The 21,175-nt window shown below is 37.5% G+C and overlaps 1 protein-coding gene across 15 annotated transcripts in view; it reads left to right on the forward strand.

Annotated features, from left to right (window-relative positions):
• HDAC9 (histone deacetylase 9) overlaps nt 1–21,175 on the forward strand; it is a 508,743-nt gene that overhangs the window by 464,241 nt on the left and 23,327 nt on the right. For 14 of the 15 annotated variants that reach the window (XM_068935036.1, XM_068935038.1, XM_068935042.1 and 11 more), the window contains one exon: nt 11,333–11,466. The exons of the other annotated variant lie outside the window; for it this stretch is intronic. In XM_068935036.1, coding sequence (XP_068791137.1) covers nt 11,333–11,466 — 134 coding nt within the window. The remainder of the gene's footprint in view (nt 1–11,332; nt 11,467–21,175) is intronic. 15 annotated transcript variants of the gene reach the window in all.

Raw genomic sequence — 21,175 nt, forward strand, 5'->3', positions numbered from 1 at the left:
GAGGAGTTGCAGGTTAAACTACGTCTAACCTCCACATCTAGCTCCAGCACTGGAGCTGGCTGCTGTTGCAAGCAGCCTCGGATGGAGTCTATGAGGGGGGTGGAAGCTGTGCTTTCTGCTTCTTTTACAGAGTCACATATATAGAAAGGTAACTTGAGTCTATTTATGATGACTCACTAAAATAAAGCATAGTATGGGAAGACACAGAGGTAGCTTAAAACTTAGAAATAGAAATTGCTACTGAGTCTTTGAGTCTAGATGGGCTCAGGAAATGGTTGTATGTTCACTGTAAAATCTCTGTTCTGATTGGTAAAACACAGATCTCCAAATATGCATTTGCACTTTACTGTGGTTTCCATTCACAATTTCTAAACTTACTTTATTGCAGTTAAAGGAACAGAAATATTTGCATTTACTTTGCCAGATTTTGCCCACAGTTCCAGTGGTATAAAGCCCTTGTAGCTGTGGGATTACTTCAGATTTTGTTTCTGTCTCTATCATAGTGTCACAGTATGTCTGGATAAATAGCATGTGATGTGCTTGCTCATGGGACACCAGCTTGTTATCAGATACCTGCATGTTTAAATACTCCCTTTATTCCCTTATTTATGAGTGTTACCTACACACTTTTGCCTACACATACTAACCCGTCACCCTAAACACACGGTGCTTTCAATTCAGTGCCAGCTGCCTATTTAGACCTTCATTGAGCTGGTAGGCATTCATGAATGTGTCCAGAGTTCACTACCTTAAACATTAAATTGTTTCTGTGTTAGTATAGCTGCAGAACCACCTCACAGTTCATCTATGTACAAAGGACACGAAAGTATACCCCTATAGGAGAATTCAGAGATGTTCTGGATTTATTTGCAGAAATAAGGGCATAAACCTTCTCTGCTCTCTTTACTTTCTAACCATCATGATAGTCATAACAGTATCTAATTCTTTGACACTGCTTAGTTTCAAATTCACATTCATTTTTCCTCTTACTCATTCACTCATTCGCTAAAGCATCCAGTAATTTCCCTTACATGCCTATACTGTCTTTTAGTCACAAATACACACTTATTTGTTATCTTATTTAATAAGATAATCTTATCCATTGACTCACCACACACTTTTATGCTTTTCCCAGTTCTCCCATGTCTCAACCTGTTTTCTTTCTCCTTCTTTCTCTCTCATGTAATTATACTACATAATTATATTAAATATTAATACACAGTTATATTAATACACAATTGTATTAAATTATATTAATATTCATTGATTAATTACCATACTATAGTAGGCAGCTGTAAAATTTAGATCGGAACAGTGGGAAGATCCTAGAATTTTGGTTCATGAACATTTCTTTTGAAATGGAGATCAATGAAACCAGTGGTTTTGCCAAAGTTGAGAATGACTGAGAAGTGCCTCCTTCTCTGTAGGTATGACCACATGTTCTGATATGTGGAGCTGTTCTGAATTCGATACTTTTCCTTGTTGAGCTTCTTTGTTTATCTGTCATGCAACAGTTAAAAGCCTTTGTTGTCAAAGGTTTGTAAGTGGATTTTCTATTATGTTTGCATAATTTTTGTCCAAGCTTTCAGCTGCTGTGGCTCTTCAGCTTTGTTAAAAAGAAGAACAAATGCAGTCCTCATGTTGTGTTTCAGTATATGCTATTTTCTAAGTATATGGAGCTGCTAGAGAGCTTTGAGCTTTGCTCTGACAGCAGGTTCTTTTACTTCCAGTTGTTAAAACTCTGCAGGGAGAAACAGTAGCTATTCTAGTGGTAGATTTTCAGTGTCTCCATTTAGAAAAGCTAATATATGGCTTTTCCTTGAAAAAGAAATTGCTGATGTTGCTCAAGAAACGGTATCCTCATAGAGTGACTGATTGATTTTTGTTTGATTTTGAACTTCCCACTTTTAGGGAGAATGATTAAGATGGCTGTGGTAATACAGCTAAAACAACATCTGAAATCGTCAAGTTACCTTGACACTGGTTAGTTTGGTGTAGGCCTGAGTTTAGCACAGAACTTTCATTGTTTGTCATGATATTTCTATTGCTGAAAGGAGATTTCTGATTATTTTAGGTCTACCAGGCCTTTGATACTGCTCTCACTCTATGGTGACAGGAGAGATAAAGGCCATTTAATTATCTACAGATCCTAAAAATCAGGTCATTCCTGAGGTACTCTGTTCCTTGCTCTGAGAAAATCCATAAAGTAGTGCTGTATAACTGCTCAGCTATCTAAAGATATTTTTCACTCAGGCCTTGCAAGGAGGCAACTTCATTCTTATTTCATCGTTTGAAAAGGTGGAAACCCACTGGGTAAAGAATTCCAGGAGAGTTTCTGGAGCATCAGTTCCCAAGTGGTAGTTAATGGATCACCAGTTGGCTGCAGAAGCCCACAGAATGGGTTGATTGTTCTGAGAAATGAGTATTTCAGAAGACTGGAAGGACAGGGAAGAGTTATTATAAAGGAAGATTTTATTCTTATAGGTGTATTCGGGGAGAAGATTTTCTGGAAAACTGAGGTCACTCTACTCCAGTTAACACTGTTCCAGATCACAGTCTCCTTTGCACATGGAGTCATCTTGTTCCTGCAGCAGCTGAACCTGGCCCTAATGTCTGTAAAAAAAAAAAAGGCTGATAAAAAATGAAAAACTCTTACTCTTATGTTTTAAAAATCTTACATAGATGTGATGAGGATACGCCCACAAATTTCGTTTTTGGCAAATAGCAAGTAAAAATATTTTCTATTGTGTTTATCTGACTGTGACTCAGAGTAAAGTGATGTCATGCCTGCCTTCATTTGAGGCCCATGTAGTTCTCTGCCACCTTTTCTGTGCTCTCAGCAGATTAAGGATCTTGCAAGCTCTGCTATATGATGACATGTGTGACAAGGTTCTAATATGACTTGTCTGTCTGGGAAGGAGGCTGTATAGAGCCATCAGATGGTAGCTACGGTTTCTTTTACACTGTGGGGTTTTACCCACCTTTTCAAGCATCTGTATATCCTTTTAGTAGTATGAAGAGGCACAAAGGACCTGTTGTATGGACTGAAATCACATCCTTTATTCTTACACATTTTTGTAACAATAGCATAATAGAAAGTTGCTCAGTGTATTCTAGTTGGAAATTGCAAATAATCAGAAGACTGTAAAGAGCCATACCCAAACCTAGTTTCAATACCATTTGCTTTAGTGAGTTTTACACTTTACCTTTTCAATAAGTGGTGACAGGCAGTGCATTTCTGGGTGATTATGGTATGTGTCAGGTGGAGTTAATGGGCACAAGGCCAGAGGGAATGTGAGTAACTATTCACGATGTACAGTAATCCTTTAAAAATGCACCGCCTTATTCCCTCCTGATATTATGAAATGATGTTTATTAAACAACATGATCCAAATCCTGAGAGGCACTAGGCCTCTGATACTTACACTGAGTTCGCTAGTAGACTTGACACTGAACTGGTTAGGAAATCTAGTATTTACCTCAACTCTATCCAACTATAAGAACCCATTCCTAATATGCCCATTGTGTCTGTGCCCCTACTGTTAGAATGATGAATGAGCTGCATCTGGAGGCCAGCTCTTTAGATAACGGTATATGCTGGTGATCACTGGCTAAGGAACTAACCCTTAATTTAATGTGATTTGTTGGTGTGACAGGGTCAGTAAATGACAGAGTGAGAGTCTTAATTCACAGACTCTGAGAAACTGTATATGTTGGAAAGATCATTCAGTCCATGATGCTTTTCTTGGCAGAATTTTGCAAACCATCTTCAGAAAACAATAATCAGTTCTCACCTTCTGAGTGATGGGCTTTAAATCAGATCCTTTATGTTAGTCTCTTGAGTTAATTCAAAATTAACTTAGCTTTTCATCAGTTAGAAAAAATATAAGGCTAGATCTTCCCATCAGATTGTTTTCAGTCATAGCTCCGTGCCCATGTTTCAGCTATACTGATTTATAACAGCAGAAACTCCATGTGTTTGAAAAATGTCGAGTTAATTTTATAGGCAGTAGCATTATAATAACCTTTTCCAGACTTAATCAAGGTGTCTGATTTAATTGGATAGTCAATATTAGTACCTGATTTTCTTTCCAGTGTGGATTAAAAACAAATTCCTCATACTTTGAATATTCTTTTTAGTAGATGTCTTGTTTTCTAGTCAACCCTTTACTGAGTCTGGACTTAGATTTGGACCTATAATCATCTGTAAGTTATATCAGCAGATGTGTATATTGTATATCAGTTTAAACCAAACAACCTGATCAGATTTGGAAGAAGCTATCATGATATCAGTGCTGCAAATTGCACTATCCGCTTGGCAGATTTCACAGTAGGTGAGACAGATTTTGAGCTGATGCGTATCAGGGTAATTAAGGTACACCCCACAAAATCCCTTTTGAGGGATTTTTAATCTCTTTTCAAAACAACACTCCCCCCACTAGGAAAAACCAACAGCCTGATTTAGAAGAAAGATCTGAATGTGAGTTTCTGACATGCCACCAAGCTATTTGCAGTTCTACCTTTTCCCTCTTAAGTTTCTTCTTTCTGACACTGAACAGCTACATATTCCTGAAAAAAATCTTGAAAAACTCCATAGAATGGATAATCTTGCTCCTTCTCCAGTTTAACCTAGTAGAGGATTTGCTACATTGGAAAAAAAATGAAAAAAGGGGGAGGAAGATAGGACAGTGGAGAAATTATTATTAGAGCTAGGTGTAACATGGGGGACAGGTGAAGGAAATGGGAGGAAAATGAGAAGAAAGGTATGGAGCAAATATCTCCAGCCATGGAGCTCCAGCTCCAGCAATGTCCAGCCATTACCAGTTCTGGGAATATCCAGAGGTTCTTGTTTTATTTTCTGCAGCTGAAATCTGTGGTAGACTTTTACCCTCTGAATCCACATGAGAGCATTACAACAGTTCTAAATGCATAATCCTCATTTTGTGCGCTACCATTACCTTTCCTGGATGATGCAAAATCCCTATTACCTGCTAATATAAGATATAAAGTAAAACCCTTTTTTAGCATGAATGAGTTGGCAGAACAGTTTTGGGGAAGCTTTTTCCTTCTTGTGTTTTCTCTGATGAGCATCTTGTCAGATGGCCGTTATGTGCTGCCATTACGTGGCGGAGGTGTACAAGTTCCTCTTTCCTGGAGGACTATGCAAATGTGATCAGTTATGGGATCTACTTGCCTTCATATCTTTAAAGAGTGGAAGATGTCCAGATCATCCTTCTGTGTGCTGGTAAGGTGGCCTTTTCTTCTCTATCTGCGCTGTCCTCCCAGGGCATAATTGGTGAGACAGGTTTGCGATGTTTGGTTTTCAGGAAGGCATCCTGCGTATCCTTGAGTACATGTCCTTAGTAGAGATTTAGTAAGTTTTGTTCAGTGTAGCAGCTAGAGAGCAGTTAATTATGAAAAACATATTACTGTAGGACTAACAGGCATGTAATAAAAACATCTATTACGTAAATTGTTAATCCATAAAAAAATGTGCTTCTAAGACCATTAGTATTTATTTAACATACAATTACTGTCTAATTTAATCTAAATTAAATGCCTGCTTGAGACACGTAATTTAAAGTGTTACTGAGCTTCCTTCTATGGTATTAAAAGCAAGAAATCAGCAGCTAATGCCTGGAGGCTAGATATTTTCCTTTTAAATGCAGGTACCTTAATGCTAACATTCATAACGTCTGCTGTTTGGAAAATGTTTTTCGTAAGAATGTATTTGGCATTGAAATCTCCCCTTCCCCCTCACTCAGGGCCAGATCCTGCCAACTAAGTCAGACCTCTGACTTAATCCAAATGAAGTTTTGAGTGAATAAAAGGTGTTGAATTAAGGCTTGAAAATATAACATGTTTTCTTATCATAGAACACAAGCTTTGCAAAATGTTCTGGCTCCAGCCAGTGCTGGAAGGGTAAATTATCATTTGACTCCTGTATGGACATATTTATTTAGGACACGTAGCCTGATGACTCAGGAAGTTATGTAAAAACTGACCCAGTTAATTTTAGATGCTATTGTTGGAAGAATATCAGTGAAAATTAATCAAATAGTCACGAAGGAACCACAGGGAAGGAGCACAGAACACTGGTGGGTAGACTTTTGGCAGTGATCACTGCAACAGTTTTAATGAGAGGAAAACACATTCTCAAGTAAATTACAGAGTAATGACATGATTAAATGGTAAATAATAGTTAAATACGTGCTTGGAGGTCCAGGACAGAGACTGTGGAGTTTTTGTGTTTTTGGGTGTATTCCTCTCAGACTGCTCTGAATAGCCAGAGGAGCTCACCAGAACCCTGCCTGTAATTCAGGGTCAGATTTTAGCTTTTAAGATGGTAAAGCTGGAAGAGCTATTGGGGCCCTGTTGCAGCAGGAGCCTCACTGAGGCTTTCTCCAAAGCTTTTCCATCCTTTCAGTGGTTGAGATGTCCTTGTTCTTCCACCAGCCACCTCCCCTGTGTGAAATGGCTCTGCTAAGCCTGCCGTCACCCAAAGAGAGACTGTACAGGACTGCACATCTGCTCTCCTTATGTGCAGTGGGGGAGAGGGAAGGGGTCTGTCTTCTTCTGAGGCAATTTTAATCCCCATTAGCTGGGGTTCTGCACATTCACTGATGAGCAAATCAAGTAGTGTATATTATGGTATATGCAGACCAGGAGTGCTGCAAGGCTTGCTTGAGTGCGCCCCTCCCATACGTTTCTTTTTGCTGTCTCCTGAGGAAAGGATGAGAGGAAAAAGTTTACAAGTAATCTTCATTCTCAGATGTTTCCTTCTCAAAATGAGAGGCTATATGTACAAACTCTGACTCGTTAGCTTTATCTCATCTAGCCATAGTACAAAATAAAATTGTATAATGAATCCGTTGGAGGAGAACTGACCTGGTTCAAACATTTTTTTACCTGCTGTCTATTAATTGCTCTTAATTTCAGGTTGTTAGAGTAAGGATACCCCAGAAAAAAATTGGAATACCTTGGTGATCTCTTTTTATAGGCTTGAACATTTTTTCTTGGTTTTAAGTAAGTCCAAGTAGACTACACTTGCTTCAGCATCTTTGGTAGAATGGGATGGTAAGAAGACTCTCCTACGTAATTCCTTGCTGTTTGGCAGAACTAGAAGGAGCACAGGCAGAGGTAGTCTGCTATAAAATTAAAAAAAAAAAAATTTGGACTGTTACTATTACACTGGGACATCAAACAATCCACTAAAAGATGACTTAAAACTGAGTAGATGTTAATCCATATGATCAGCACATTATGTCCTTTAATAATAGTCTGGCAGCTTGATAGTATTAGTTTTCTCTCTTTTTGCCTTCTTGCAATAAAGTATTCTCTAATATAAGGCTGAATGTTGTAGCTACTCCACAAATAGTATTGGAGGAGGGAAAAGGGTATAAATAAAGAATATGTTAAATGTTTTCATTTTAAAAGTTTATATTTTCACTTCAAAAGTCATCAGATAATGGCTTCAATGCTGTGTATTTTCCCAATATAGAACAATAAAAAATAACACAAAAGCTCAAATTGTACACTAGAAAATGAAATTTATAATTTGCAATCCGTAACATAATAGTTTAGTTATGCTACTCCAGGTTTATGAGTATATGACTGTTTGTGTATTATTTGTATGCAATATGTTACTTAAATGGTTGAGTTGCAGTTTGCAACTCAGATTCGAATGTTACCTTCTGTCACAATTACTTGCATCCAGGAGCACAGATGAAAAAGGGGCAGCAATTTTTAGAAATCTGGCTCTTGGAAAATTGTTTCAGGTTAGTAAATAGTAAGTCAGAAAAAAACCATACAGTGGTATTTCTCAAATGCTATGGTAAATTTGCTGCATCAGTTTTTTTGTTAGTACTTACAAAGTAGCAAGATTTTTCAAATGGTCTTTAGCTTTTGTCCTTTTTGTTCTTCTGTATATAATGTACACAACTGTAGGTTTTCGAAAAAGGCTTACTGCATTTTGTGCTTTTCATATTTGAATAGGGTCTTAAATCTTTTCAGTTATAATCTGATCTCCTTTTTTGCTTAGAGGCACAGTTGTGCATCCACTGTTTTTCATCAGCAAAATGTAAAGCAATTAGCAAGTAGTTTTTTCAAAAAATACTTAGTAGCATTTTAGTGCTGTTCCTTGTGTAAATTGAACATTTATCATTGTCTTCACTAGGATCATAGCAAGCCAATATTAAGTGCTTTTGCAAATTCCATCCTGGATGTCTAAATACTGGATCTGTGAAGGAAACAGGTACTTTTAACATTTAAATTACTAAAATTATGTCTGAAAATAGTTGTTGGCACAAAACCATGCTCACAGTTTCCTGGCACACAACATGAGCCTAATTTTAAAAAATCATGCCATTTCTCTGAAGCACAAAGTCACTGAGACAGCACATTTACAACAACATTTGATAAATACCCCAAAATATCTAATCTTTTTTCACTTATTGACAGAAATAGTTGAATTTTTAAATGCTATTTCATTTTTTAATGGCATGCGACTTTTGTATCCATACTCATGGACACAAATAATTGTGGATACTACTTGGGCTATTTCAAGGTCTAAGTAATAGGTGTCTCTTATTGAGTCAGGGACTCAGATTCTAAATGGACTGAAGGCGTTTGCACCAGTAAATTAGAGCCTCAAAAAAGGGAATGCTAATATAAGGCTGGATTCAAAATCAAACACTAATGTTTTAGCATGGCTTTTCTTTTATGCTTGAACTTTTTATGTTTTTATAAAATGTCATTAACCTATAAATCTTATGCACCACAGAAAAAGCATACAGTTTCAGAATATAGTAAATCCAAACAGAAATAATTTTTTAAAGCTAGCATCACAGCTGGCACCTTTGCTCTCCGTCAAGCAGAAGAGCCAAGAGCTGCTGTTGCTGAATTCTGAAGATTCATGTAAGTTGGAAGACTGAGGATTCAAAATGCTTGTCCAACTCCTTTCTCATACTGGAGTGGGTCGGGGACATCAGACCTCCTTATATCAGGGTAGATGACTGATTCTTTTCATGGCACTTTTTACTATTTTCTTCTTGTTTTTCTTAATTATTTGACATGAACCACAGCCCGTCTTAAAACCATTACTTGAATGAGATTCCTTTCTTCCCACTTTGTTACTTCTGCACTCTAGGGTTTTTCTTTGAGGAAACTAATATCATTCTTAGGTTGCTACAGTGACACAGGATCCAAGTTTTCTTTGTTAAGAATTTCCATAACTCATTCAGTCATAGGCAACATTGGTTCTGTTGGCTAAAGTCAACTCCTCCACTTCTAGCAAGTCACCTTTACCTTCTCTGGGTATTTACACCAAAGAAAAGACCCCACCTTGTTGCTTTGCTTTGGCAACACTTCATCTTTTTACTGGGCTTTCTATTGGAAAAGATGCTTTCTGTATGGCTCATTGCATGGTTCCTGACTCAGCCAGGAATTATTATTGTAACATTGGTACTAGCAATACCATTAGGAAAGCCAGCAGACAATCTAACATTGTAATGATGTCTATTAGATACATTGTGTATGGTTGTCTAAAAGAAGAAAAAGGCATGGAGAGGGTCTTTAAATTTATTGCCACATACACTTGAGCAGCCTTCACACATATTGCCCAAATTAAGGCATGGCTACAACAGCATTTATGTCCAAATAATATTTTCAAAATATACAGGGGAAATACTGTAGAAGTTTCCTTTCTTAACAGAATCTATTTAAAGTGAGGGGTAATGGTGTCCTAAAAGTGCTGCTGGGCTTCTCATAGACCTGAAGGGTAAGTTGTAGAGTTTGTGGATGTCAGAAGTCTGTGCCTATTCATTCTTCTTCATTTCCTTTAAAATCTGTATGTACGGCTCACTTATGCTGCTGGCACTCTCTTCTTGTAGATCTGAAGATCATATGTGTAACATGCAGACAGAAATAAATCCTGTAGGTAAAAGAAAGTAGAAATTGGCTAAAGATCAAAGGTTATCCTCATTCCACTCCTTCCTTTACTTTTATTATCCTATCTAAATTTGGTCTTTTGTAGAGAGGTTCATGAAGAAAGGTTGAACTGAAATGAGAGATTTAAGATTTTATTTGTTTTTCAAACCTGTATGTAATTTGAACTGCAGTGTAGTTACTTTGCTAGAATCAAAACTGCAGTTCTGAGACAGAAGATTGTGGGATGGCATAAGGAAACAATATTTTGCCACAAATGTTCTGTGATCATCTATAGATTAAGCAGCTAGTAGATTTTTTCTTTTTTTTTTTTCAGAACAGTTAAAAATTTGGTATCATTAAGGTCTCTATTCTAAAAAGAGTAATGTAAGTGCTTGACAAAGTCTTATCAAGTAAATGGAACTAATTTGTTTGTTTGGAGGGTCAGGGCCTAAGCTTGTGTCTGGGAAAATTTCTCTAGAAAATATGCTTGTAGTTTTTTTTTAATTTTTAATTTCTAGCAACCTTCTTCACAGGAATATGATAAAAAAAATATTGAATTTCCTGTCTTTATAGAGCTTGAGCTTTGGCAGGTGTCTTCTAAGTGCTTTTTTCAAGGCTACGAAATGCGTCGGAATGAGTAATAATGACCAACAGCAGCAGAGCAACTAGAACAGAACAAACAGGAAAGTTAAGAACAATATCTTAGAACACTGTGGGCCAGGATCAAGGGATGCTGGTAGAGATTTCTGGGAAATTCTGGTCCGTTTCAGCCTTTAACAAAACCTTGAATCAGAATTACTGATCCAGTTATTAGTGCTGACTCCAAAAGCACTTCAGAGTGGAACTGAGATGTAACATTTCCACTGTTTTTCAGTCCATGGCTGTGTATTAGTCTTAAACCCCAAATACAGAGGAAGAAGCAATCTGTGCACAAAAACTTCATCATCTAAAATGAAAAAAAAAGATTTTTTTTTAATTATAATATGTTTTAACTGTAAGTCTTATTTGTCATATTGATGACATGAGACTTACTCCAGGCTCGTGTCAGTTATCCCTAAATAATATGGGGTTTTGGTACACTGGTGTGCAAGCAGTAAGAGAATCCAGGGTGGTAATAATTAATGACAGTAAGAAGGGAGAGACAAACTCACATTTCAACTAATCTCCAGCTATTAGGGATTAGCATGAGGGAATTATCTCACATCTGCCTCATACAAAATTCCGTATACCTAACTCCAAAGCATCTGGTGTGGGCTACAGTTAGAAACAGGATACTGGACTAAATATATCCCATGCTCCCTGTGCAATATCCTTGAGTTTGCTACATTCTCATGTAGCAGATGTGAAACATGGCTATAATATCTATTCTGCTTTAATTATTTGCACTACTGTATTTGAATACTAGGTTTTGGTCACCTAACCAAGCAATTGCTGAAGCTAGCGGATGGCCGTGTCGTGTTGGCACTGGAGGGAGGACATGACCTTACTGCCATCTGTGATGCATCTGAAGCCTGTATAAACGCCCTTTTAGGAAATGAGGTAAAACACAAATCATTGAAAGTGGAGAGAATGATCCAAGTTTGATGAAATTCCTAGCTTTGATTTTCTTTTAGTAAACAATAGCAGCAGACTTTTTTTGTTGGGTATAGAAACCACACCGTTTGTACATATCTTGGAAATGAGCAGACCTCAAATGAGCTGAAAGCCTATTTTGGTTTAGATAAATACATCTAAATAAGATGATTATATGAATCATTTAGTATTTACCTAAATTATTCCCAGTTCTGAGTAAGAATTAATACCTTAAAATTAGTTTTGATGATGTTGTGCTCAGTACCAGACCTGACATCAGTGGTCATCATTGATGTGCATAGCATCTACCAGGATCAGACTTTCAGCCAACTAGCATGCAAAAATGAGCTTTTGCAAGGCACTTGGTAATGTTAGAAACTGAATACTGAAAGGAACATTTTTTTGCAGTATTTTGACAATTTTTTTAACTGCCGTCTGGAAGAACAAATTTCAGAGGCTCTTGAAATTGAAGGACAGTGATAAAAACGTGTCAAAGACATCAAAAAAAATTTTTTGATACAAAAATGAAGATTCAAGTTGGGCTACATGTAGTTTAAATTGGGTGCCCAGGAGTTATAAAATACTGAATATACTATTAAAAAGTTTTTGAGTATGGATCATCACACCAGGTAAACATGAGTATCTGCTATTTATGTACAATAACAGAAGGTAAGCGTTCATGTCAGTGAAAAAAGGTTATGTAGTCCACTGGAATATCATTTCTCCTGTAAGTGTCATGAGAATAACAATAAACCTACTGAAGATGCAGACAAAATCAGTTATGTAAGGATAAATGTTTTTAACTGTAAACTGTGAATTTGTCAAAGGTTCTCTTGCCATAATTTGTGAGATCTTGTTATAAGGTGTGGTATTAGGTTCCCTCCCTCTCCCCCAGAGGAAATGGCAACAGCTAAACAATCTCTCCAATCAAATGTATTAATTAGTGCTAAATTGCAAGCTAATGTCGTAGCTATCTTCAAGTTCAAGACTTCATACCTGTGAGACTGATGTATCTGTACTGTATCTTCCAGTGGAAATTGCCTATAACCTACCAAGGATTTTCTAAATGCCTTTGTTAATCTTTGTTTTCCATCTTTATGACCCACCATGAAAAAGGTTTTTTATGCTTATTTTTTTTACATTATACATACAATGAATAGAATAACAGCTTTCTTTATTTTTTCTTAGCGAACTCTCAAGGCTCTCAAACTCAGTTGAAGGCCACAGAGATTTGATAGAATTATCCTTTCCTCAAATTTGCTGTCAATAGTAGACATGAATAGATGTCACTATCTGTTAGAAATGTTTCCCCCTTTAGCTGCTGAGTTTTTAAGCTCACTCTTCTAGTGAATCTTAGTTTCACTGACTCTTCAGCTGCCACAGAAATTTCAAAGAAGGACTAGACCAGAGTCACTGGTGTTGGAAATGAACAGGCACCTTTCCTTCCCTACTTTAAATTTTTCCCCTAACTTTAAGCCACAAAATTTGTAAATTCTCTAAATATCATTAAAAAGAGGGAGAAAAGCTCATTCTTATGCTATTTTTTTTCCTTCTCCTGATTAAGGAAATCTTGATCTTGGACTACATGTTAGCCTAGGTACAAATTTACAGCAGCCTATATAACACCGTTATGCAGGTTATGCTCACTCTTGAGAACTAGCTGTGATGTTCACAAGCTACAGGGAACCAGATTTAGGGAGAGGAATAACTGAGTCTCTTAAAGAGCAGATATTGGTCTTAAGAAACTCAGCTGACAAGTAAGCAACGTCAAATAGCTCCTCATATTTTCTTTTTGGAAGCAGGCAGGGTGACCTGAAAATTAACAAAAGTCTGATGTGGAGAGAAAGGCAGAGAAAATGATACAGAAGTGAAGACTGCTGGATTTGTTCAGAAAATCTTTCATACTGTGTGGAAAAATATAAATGTTCACAAAAAAAAAGAGTTTACTGGGTTTTATCTGCTGTCACCTTTGACAAGTCTCACAAGGAGCGTATGCTGGCATGCACTTTTGAAAGGGCTGCTCAACACAGTGTTGGACCTTTTATTTAGGTGCTTATTTATGGATTAAGAAACCTAACCTGAGGCATTTGAAAACTGTAGGGAATGCAGCCTGTTGCTGTATTGATCAGCTTATGTTCCTGCACACTATCATTCACATCCTCCCTCGTGATCTTCCTTGTTAGGATGCAGTACTTTCTCCAGGCTTTAAGAGCCTTTCTAAACCCATGCTCACTGAGTAAATAATGCTAATGATACAATGTGTCTTCCTATGTTAGGTGCCAGGCTCCCTTTATCCAGTTATGGCCATTTGGTGGTGCTACCCATTTATGAAAAAGGCCTTGTTTTATTTTAATACTATACCACACCTGACCACCGCTTTTCCTGTCAGTAGCTATCCATTATCTCAGAAAAAACGCCTACTGTGAGAAATAGGAACAGGATAAGTACACTGGAATTAAGACTTTCTTCCATTTCTTAATAGAGTAACTAGAGCCTAGGAAATTGTATCAGTTTTGAATCTACCTGTTTGCAAAATATAGCAAAGCACATTCCAGGAGAGACTTTTAATAACTGGAAACGAAGACAAAAGTTTATAATTCACTTGAAAAAGGACACGATCATCAATAACTTGAAACTTCTTTTGCAGGAATCATTGTTCTCAAGGGCTCTTACTCACAGCTTTGTTTTCAGGGACATGCATTAAGTGTGCTGGTGCAGAGGAATTTCAAAGAGAAAATATGCACTGTGGCTGCTAAAAAGAGAAAAAGACTCTAGAGAGGATGCCATTACCAACTTCAGCATGAGAAACCGATGTTACTTAAGAAAATAAGTAAAGGTGATGCTGAGGAGTAGACACTAATGAGGAAGTTTGATACCTAGTTAGCAGTTAGAAATCCGCACATGTCCATTGACATCCATGGATTTATAGCAATCCACACCACATGGCCCATAGCACATACACTGCTTGATTTCAGCATAATATTCATGACCTTGCACAGCAAACTCTAACAGTATTCCTGCCAAGGAGAGAAAAAAATGGGTTCCTTCAAACCACCAATTATTGTAATTTGAGGATGCATTCTTCCCTGAATGCAATTCTTTACAAGTGATTAATAGGATAATTATAACTTATTATCTGCCCTTCACTTTTACAATTAATGATATGTAGTACAACCTTAGTTTCAAAACATTGGCAGGATGAACTTGAGCTTCTAAACACTACACATGTAATTGAACTCAAATTAGAAAGGTTGGGAAAGGCCTTTGTAAGGTACTCTGCAGTTTGTCAGATGTATTTATTCATGTGCTGAAGATTAGAATTCATAAACATTTTTCAGGCTTTTTTGAAAACTTTTTCTTTTTTTATGTTGTTCTTGGCAAAGCCCTGTCAATACTGCAATTCACTGCTTCGTATGTCTTATTATCAGAATAACACAGAACAAAAAGTGTAATTGTAAAACTAGCAGCAACCTCCAACTTTTGTGGGAAGCTGCTCTGATATGTAATGGGAAATGCTTGCTTTACTTAATTTATCTCTGAACACCGAGAAGAAAAACAGGTTAACACCCAAAATAGACATATTTTGCTTTTGATTACATGTATCCTGTAGAAAAGTGATCTATTTATCAAGATAACTTTTTACTCTTCTCTTAATAAGTGCAATTGGAGCAACCAGGAAAAGAATACACTATCAGATTTGTCTTCTTTAAATAATTGGAGCATGGCACAGGAAATTCCTGCATGCGGTTGTTGATTTTGAAGACTAACCAAAGAAACCATTAACCAGGTCTCTTTTTCTTGGAAGAGCTCAGAATTTAAATGAACTATCAGCCCAATCAATGTGTGATGAATACTTCTGAACTTCTCTACAGAAGTACTTTCAAACAGCAATTTGAAAATTCCACACAAATACAAGTAGGATTATAATAATTATTGTTTTTTTTTTTTCCCGAGGTACTCATATTGGTAATTGACCCAATGCTATTCTCTGAACAGTGGTGCCTAGTGCCATTTCAGATATCCTAGGATATCCAGGATATCTCCACAGGACCGGTAGATATAACACAGAACTCAGAGAGCCCACACTTCTTGAGTGGCACCTGGAGGTCAGGCAGGATTTCCTATATTATCTGAAATGCCTCTATGTGGTTTTGCTTAGGCAACTGAATCCTCCCATAAATGATGAAAAAAAAGTTTATTATAGAGGTAGAGCTAAGGATAAATTTTATAAAGATAAAATTATTAATTAAAAGTTTACATTAAAAATATATATAAAAAAATAGAGATCTCAACTTTTGTCACAAGCATAAAATCTCCATGTTGCTTTGAGAAAAAAACTTTTCGACCATTTGTAGAGCTAATTAGAAGCACCCTAGGTTATCTCCTTGGAAGGAAATCTTCCCAAGAGGTGAGAAGAGATTAAGCAGCTGGATTCCCTTGAAATCCAAAATGAAAACATGGAAATCCTTCTGGCAGGTAAAAAAGAAGGATGGGCATAAGTTGTTTTAATGCATCTTATCCCTATGCATTTTCCCCGTGTGATTTTAGAAGCTGTCAATTGAATGGGCACCTGTCCAAACAAATGCAAGGAAATGCTTGTTTCAGATAATTAAAAAAGAGACTTTACTTCTAAACCTTGGTGTTTTTGAGATGATGATGTAATTCTGTGCTTGAAATTCACTGTCACAATCTTTAAATGATTTTATTTTTTCCTACTATGGATCATGTGTATAATTTGAAATACATATTTTTAAAACATACATTTATATATAGACTTCATTTTAAAAAAACCATTAAAACGTTAAGGTTTGTATGTTATTCCAAGGAAGTAAATTTCTCTTCCATACTTCCAGTGTATGAAAATTGGGTTGAATATTCCATCAAATTCTTTGTCATGGAGAATAGGAATTCCACGCTGTTGTGTCCATTCTAGTGGCCTTCAGTGCCATAAGGACTTCTTTTATCCCGTTCAGTGCCATGTTGAGGTAAGGCAGGTCCTGGTTTCTTTCCTCCGCTTTCTTTTTAAGGAGGCACTATTTGGATTTAAAAAGTCCTCAGGGTTAAGCTTTCCTTGAGTTCAGTAACCTAAATCTTGTAGCTCACTTCCAATGTAACTGCATGGATTTAGGTGTTCTTGTGCATCCAGAGAGAATGAGGAAAGATTCCTTCAAGGACAAAACCCTTTGGGCTGAAAACTGGGATTTAGTTCTTCCTTCATTCCAGCTGCTTTGGAGCAGCCAGGCAGGATATTTCCATGGGACACAGAAGTCTGTCTAACATTATGGTCCCTCTGATCAGTCTACAGGTTTTGTAGCGTCTCTTAGCTCTACATGATACAGCAGGTTTGCTGTGGTCTACAATAAGCAATAATTAATCTCAGATGGGGTCATGCTCTGCATTGTACAGAGGAAAAAACAAAGTTCAGTCCACAGTGTGTTCTGCCTAGCAGGACCCCCTCAATGAAGGACGCATTTCTGCTCTCATTGACTGTGGCGGCCAAGGCTGAATTTGGTCCTAAGTGCAAAAATATTTTTAAATGACTAAATTTAACATCTTCTAGTATATACTCCTCTGTCTTGAATTTCAGTCTGAAGCAGAATTTGACAAAACATTGTGATTGGTTGGCTCCCAAGCATGCTGAAAAACTTATACTGGGCAGTTTTCTTGCAGAGTGTGAAGTATGTGCTTCTTTCTTGCAATTTGTTGAGCTGGAATTTAAAGGGAATGGCAATTTAAGAGGAAAGCTTGTACTCTGAAGCTTTCCTTCAGATGATGAAAAGCTGGCATTTTCTCCTTTGTGGAATTTGGTGTGAATCTGGGGCTGCTTGCCAGCTAGGCAGTGAGTCTGCCAAGGAGGCCTGGTCTGCATTAAAAAGGGGTGATTTGCCAGAACAGGTAAGCATTTCTCTTTCCAAAATGGAAGTATTCATGTAAGTGAATATTGCCTGAGATCAGCTTTAAATTGCACGTTAAGCTTGGTCACAATCTTACATCCTCATTCTTAATTTGATTCTTACAACCTAGTAAATAATTAGTGCTGAATCAAAGTCACCTGTCAAGTGCTGCTTGCATAAACACAGAATATGAGCCAAGAAATAGAAAACTAGATAGGAGGAGCAAAAATGGAGCAATGCAAAATATTTGCCAGAGGTCAGCATGGTGACATCAAAGTCCCCAAAATAGGCAGTGCTAGTCAGGAAGCAGTTTGGTCAAGGAAATAGCGACTATTTAGATTCCAAGCTACGTATTTTCAAGGAAAGGCACCCATGGATTTTCAGGGAGTAGTAGGTGCTAATGATCTTTGTGCTCAGTGAAAACTAAGTCATTTAAGTACCACATTATAACAATGGATTACAAAAATACCTGCGTAAAATGTTTAAATATAATTTACAAAATGGAGAAACTTTGAGAAGATCGCTAGTATAACAACATAAAGGACTTCTGAGATCTTTAAGCTTAGTCTTCTGTAATCATAGGTAACACTCAGAACAAAAAAACCCAGATCTTTGTATTGATATGCCTTAGCATATCTCAGGAAAAGGACTTTCTAACATTTCTCTCTGAAGCCTAGGCATCCTAGAAGAGCATGGCCTGCTCTCTCTCCTTCATCTGTTTCTGTCAGAATTCTCCATGCCTCCTTTGTGTTGGCAATTGCCTCACTTGTCAGTCATCTCTAACTGTATCCTTCAGCAGGCTTCACTGAAGCTAATCTCTGTGCTTTAAAACATGGCAGAGCCAAGGACAATGCAGATATGCTAGAGTTGATTTTCCAGCATGGTACAGACTGCTATAGTTTCAGATCCTCTCTGCATTGCCATGGATCATTTCAGTTAACCTTCTGGGTATTTGAAAATTCCATCCTTAATTCCTACTTCAAACATTTATTGGTATGGCTCTGGCAGCCCAGGTGACTGGTGCCCGTTTATATTCCTTTTCCGATTTTGAAAATGATTAGTGGACACAATTTCTACTTTCATCTGCTACTTTAGGCACAAAAGTCCAATTCAGCAGTATAAAAGCTTTGAAAATGTGGCACTCTGTATCTGGTCCAAACTACCTCTCCAGTGGCTTGGTTATTTCTGCACTGACTTGAGCTATTCTTCTCTGAAAGGTTTTTCTCCTGACAATATATTTTCAGGGTTCTTTTCAGCTTCGTTTCTGTTATCCTCCATGTTTAATAGTCTTCATGATCTGAATGCCAATAGGTGTAGGAGAGAAGGTGATGATGCCATATATGGCAGGTGTAAAGTAACTTCTTTGGTTCACTGTCAGGTTTAATGGCTTATATGTTCCAGGGACACCCCTATGTCTATACAGTTGTATCCAAACAGTGTATAACTGCCAGTAGAAATAATTATCTCTGATGCAGACATTTATTCTAAAATGTATAGAAATAGCTGCAATAAGCCATTAGTTTTATTTTTACAGTGTATTTGCAACAGTAAAGCATCTGGGTTGAACAAGGTATACAATACAATGAAATTATTTCTGGAGCCTGATAAGGTTTCCCTGACATGGAACAGGGTCCAAGGTCCTGCCTGGCTACCACCCGAGATGAGGTGGCAGAAAAAATCTGAAGCAGAGTCTGAGTTAGGAAAGTTGTGTGGCAGTGTTGTGAGAAAGGAGTTTAGGAAATAATCAAACGTGATTACTATACACATTGATCTACAAATCTGTTAGTAGATCTATCCAGCTCTGAAATAATATTTTTTAGGTATTTGACCCTTTTTATTCTTTACTTTAATGATTCATTGACTATCCTGATTTCTGAAAACACTTCTACCATTTCTAAATATTCAGCTGATGCACTGAGATATTCAAATTTAGCCTCTGTGTTAAACAATTCATTTCTGCACTGCTGAATAAAGATGAGTCACTGATATATTAGGAAAAATGAAGGCAACTTTTGACTCCTGTAATTCACCTCTGAAGAAGAGGCAACAAAATATTCTCCTTTTAACAGGAAATCTGCTCTAGCTGTCTCTACATCACTTGACCCCAGCTTGCTATTTAGTACAAGAGGTCTGCAGAGAACTGGCAAGGTATTGAAAGAGAAAAGCAAGACACAGCTCTCAAACCTCTGAGTCTGGCAATTCCAAATTCCATACCTTGTACAATTATTCCTCCAGTTAAAGGCTGGAACTATTCTGTCCTATTTCAGGGGAGTGAATTGGTCCTCAAAGCCTTAAGAATTAGGAAACTGTCAAAACAGAACCTTAAGCTACTGTTTACTTGCTCTTCTATGTTCCTGCACTAAGTACAACCCAACAGGGCTTCAGGATTTTGTCCTCTTCCTGGCCAATTTGAAGATTACTTTAAATAGAAAATCATGAAAGATAAAAACAAGTGTTATTTATCTACACAACTCAAGGCATGAATTACCAAGCGAATAAACTATGTTCTAAAACCTGTGAAGCTTGAGCTGTTGGTGGGCATTTTTGTAAATATGCAGTTTTCCCCCAGGTATCTGCAAGTAACCAAATAGAGTAACCTATGAAGATTGTGAAGTTAAGCTGATTTTAAAATTCTAAATGTATCTGTAGATCTGATTTTTATTGTAATTACTCTCTCAGTTCTAATCCCTGATGCATATTATATAGCAACAATCTTCATTTGCAGTCTCACCTGCCCAGTAACTGAGTAAAGTTGGGACCAAATCAGGTCCTGCCATCGCTTCTCTGGTACACTTGCTCACTGCACAGAATGGAGTTATTTATACTGTTTAAAAACAAAACAAAATATGGGGCTATTGTTTGCAGCTACAAGAAAATCTTCCAGCTGCAATCCCATATAGGATTCTAAGGAAATAATTACATGAACAACTGTATTAATTTTAGTTACCATGATTCCAAAAGAGTAATGGCATTTGCAGTGTCCTTATTACTGACAAGCATTCACTGCTGGTCATGTTGGTAGGATCCCAGAAATTCTAGGATTTTTTGTACCTGAGCTTGCTTAAAATAGCACCACTAGGGGAATAGCGACACTGCAGTTACTTCTTACTTTATGTACTTTTATCAAAAATGCTGATAGTAATGCAACAGTAGCAACCCAGAGAGTAACATGTGGTTAAGAAGGCCAATGGTATCTTGTAGGCAGATTGTCTCCAGCAGGTCGAGGGATGTGATCCTTCCCCTCTACTCAGCCCTGGTGAGGCCACACCTGGAATGCTGTATCCAGTTCTGGGCTCCCCAGTGAAAGAGAGATATGGAACTACTGGAGTGAGTCTAGCGAAGGGCTGGACGGGAGCATCTCTCACATGAGGAAAGGCTGAGAGAGCCAGGCCTGTTCAGCGTGGAGAAGAGAAGACTGAGGGAGATCTTATCAATGTATATAAGTATCTGAAGGGAGGGTGTCGAAAGGATGGAGCCAAACATTTTTTAGCAGAGCCCAGTTACAGAATGAGAGGCAACGAACATAAACTGAAACTCAGAAGTTCTGTCTGAACATAAAGAAAACTTTTTTTACTGTGAGGGTGACAGAGCGCTGGAACAGGTTGCCCAGAGAGATTGTAGAGTTCCCTTCTGTGGAGATATTCAAAGGCTGTCTGGACATGGCCTTGAGCAACCTGGTCTAGGTGACACTGGCTGAGCAGGGGGTTAGACTAGATGGTCTCCAAAGGTCCCTTCCAACGTCAACCATTCTGTGATTCTGTGATGGCAACTGAATTTTTCAT

This window comes from Struthio camelus, chromosome 2 (assembly GCF_040807025.1).
Source record: "Struthio camelus isolate bStrCam1 chromosome 2, bStrCam1.hap1, whole genome shotgun sequence".
NCBI classification, from domain to species: domain Eukaryota; kingdom Metazoa; phylum Chordata; class Aves; order Struthioniformes; family Struthionidae; genus Struthio; species Struthio camelus.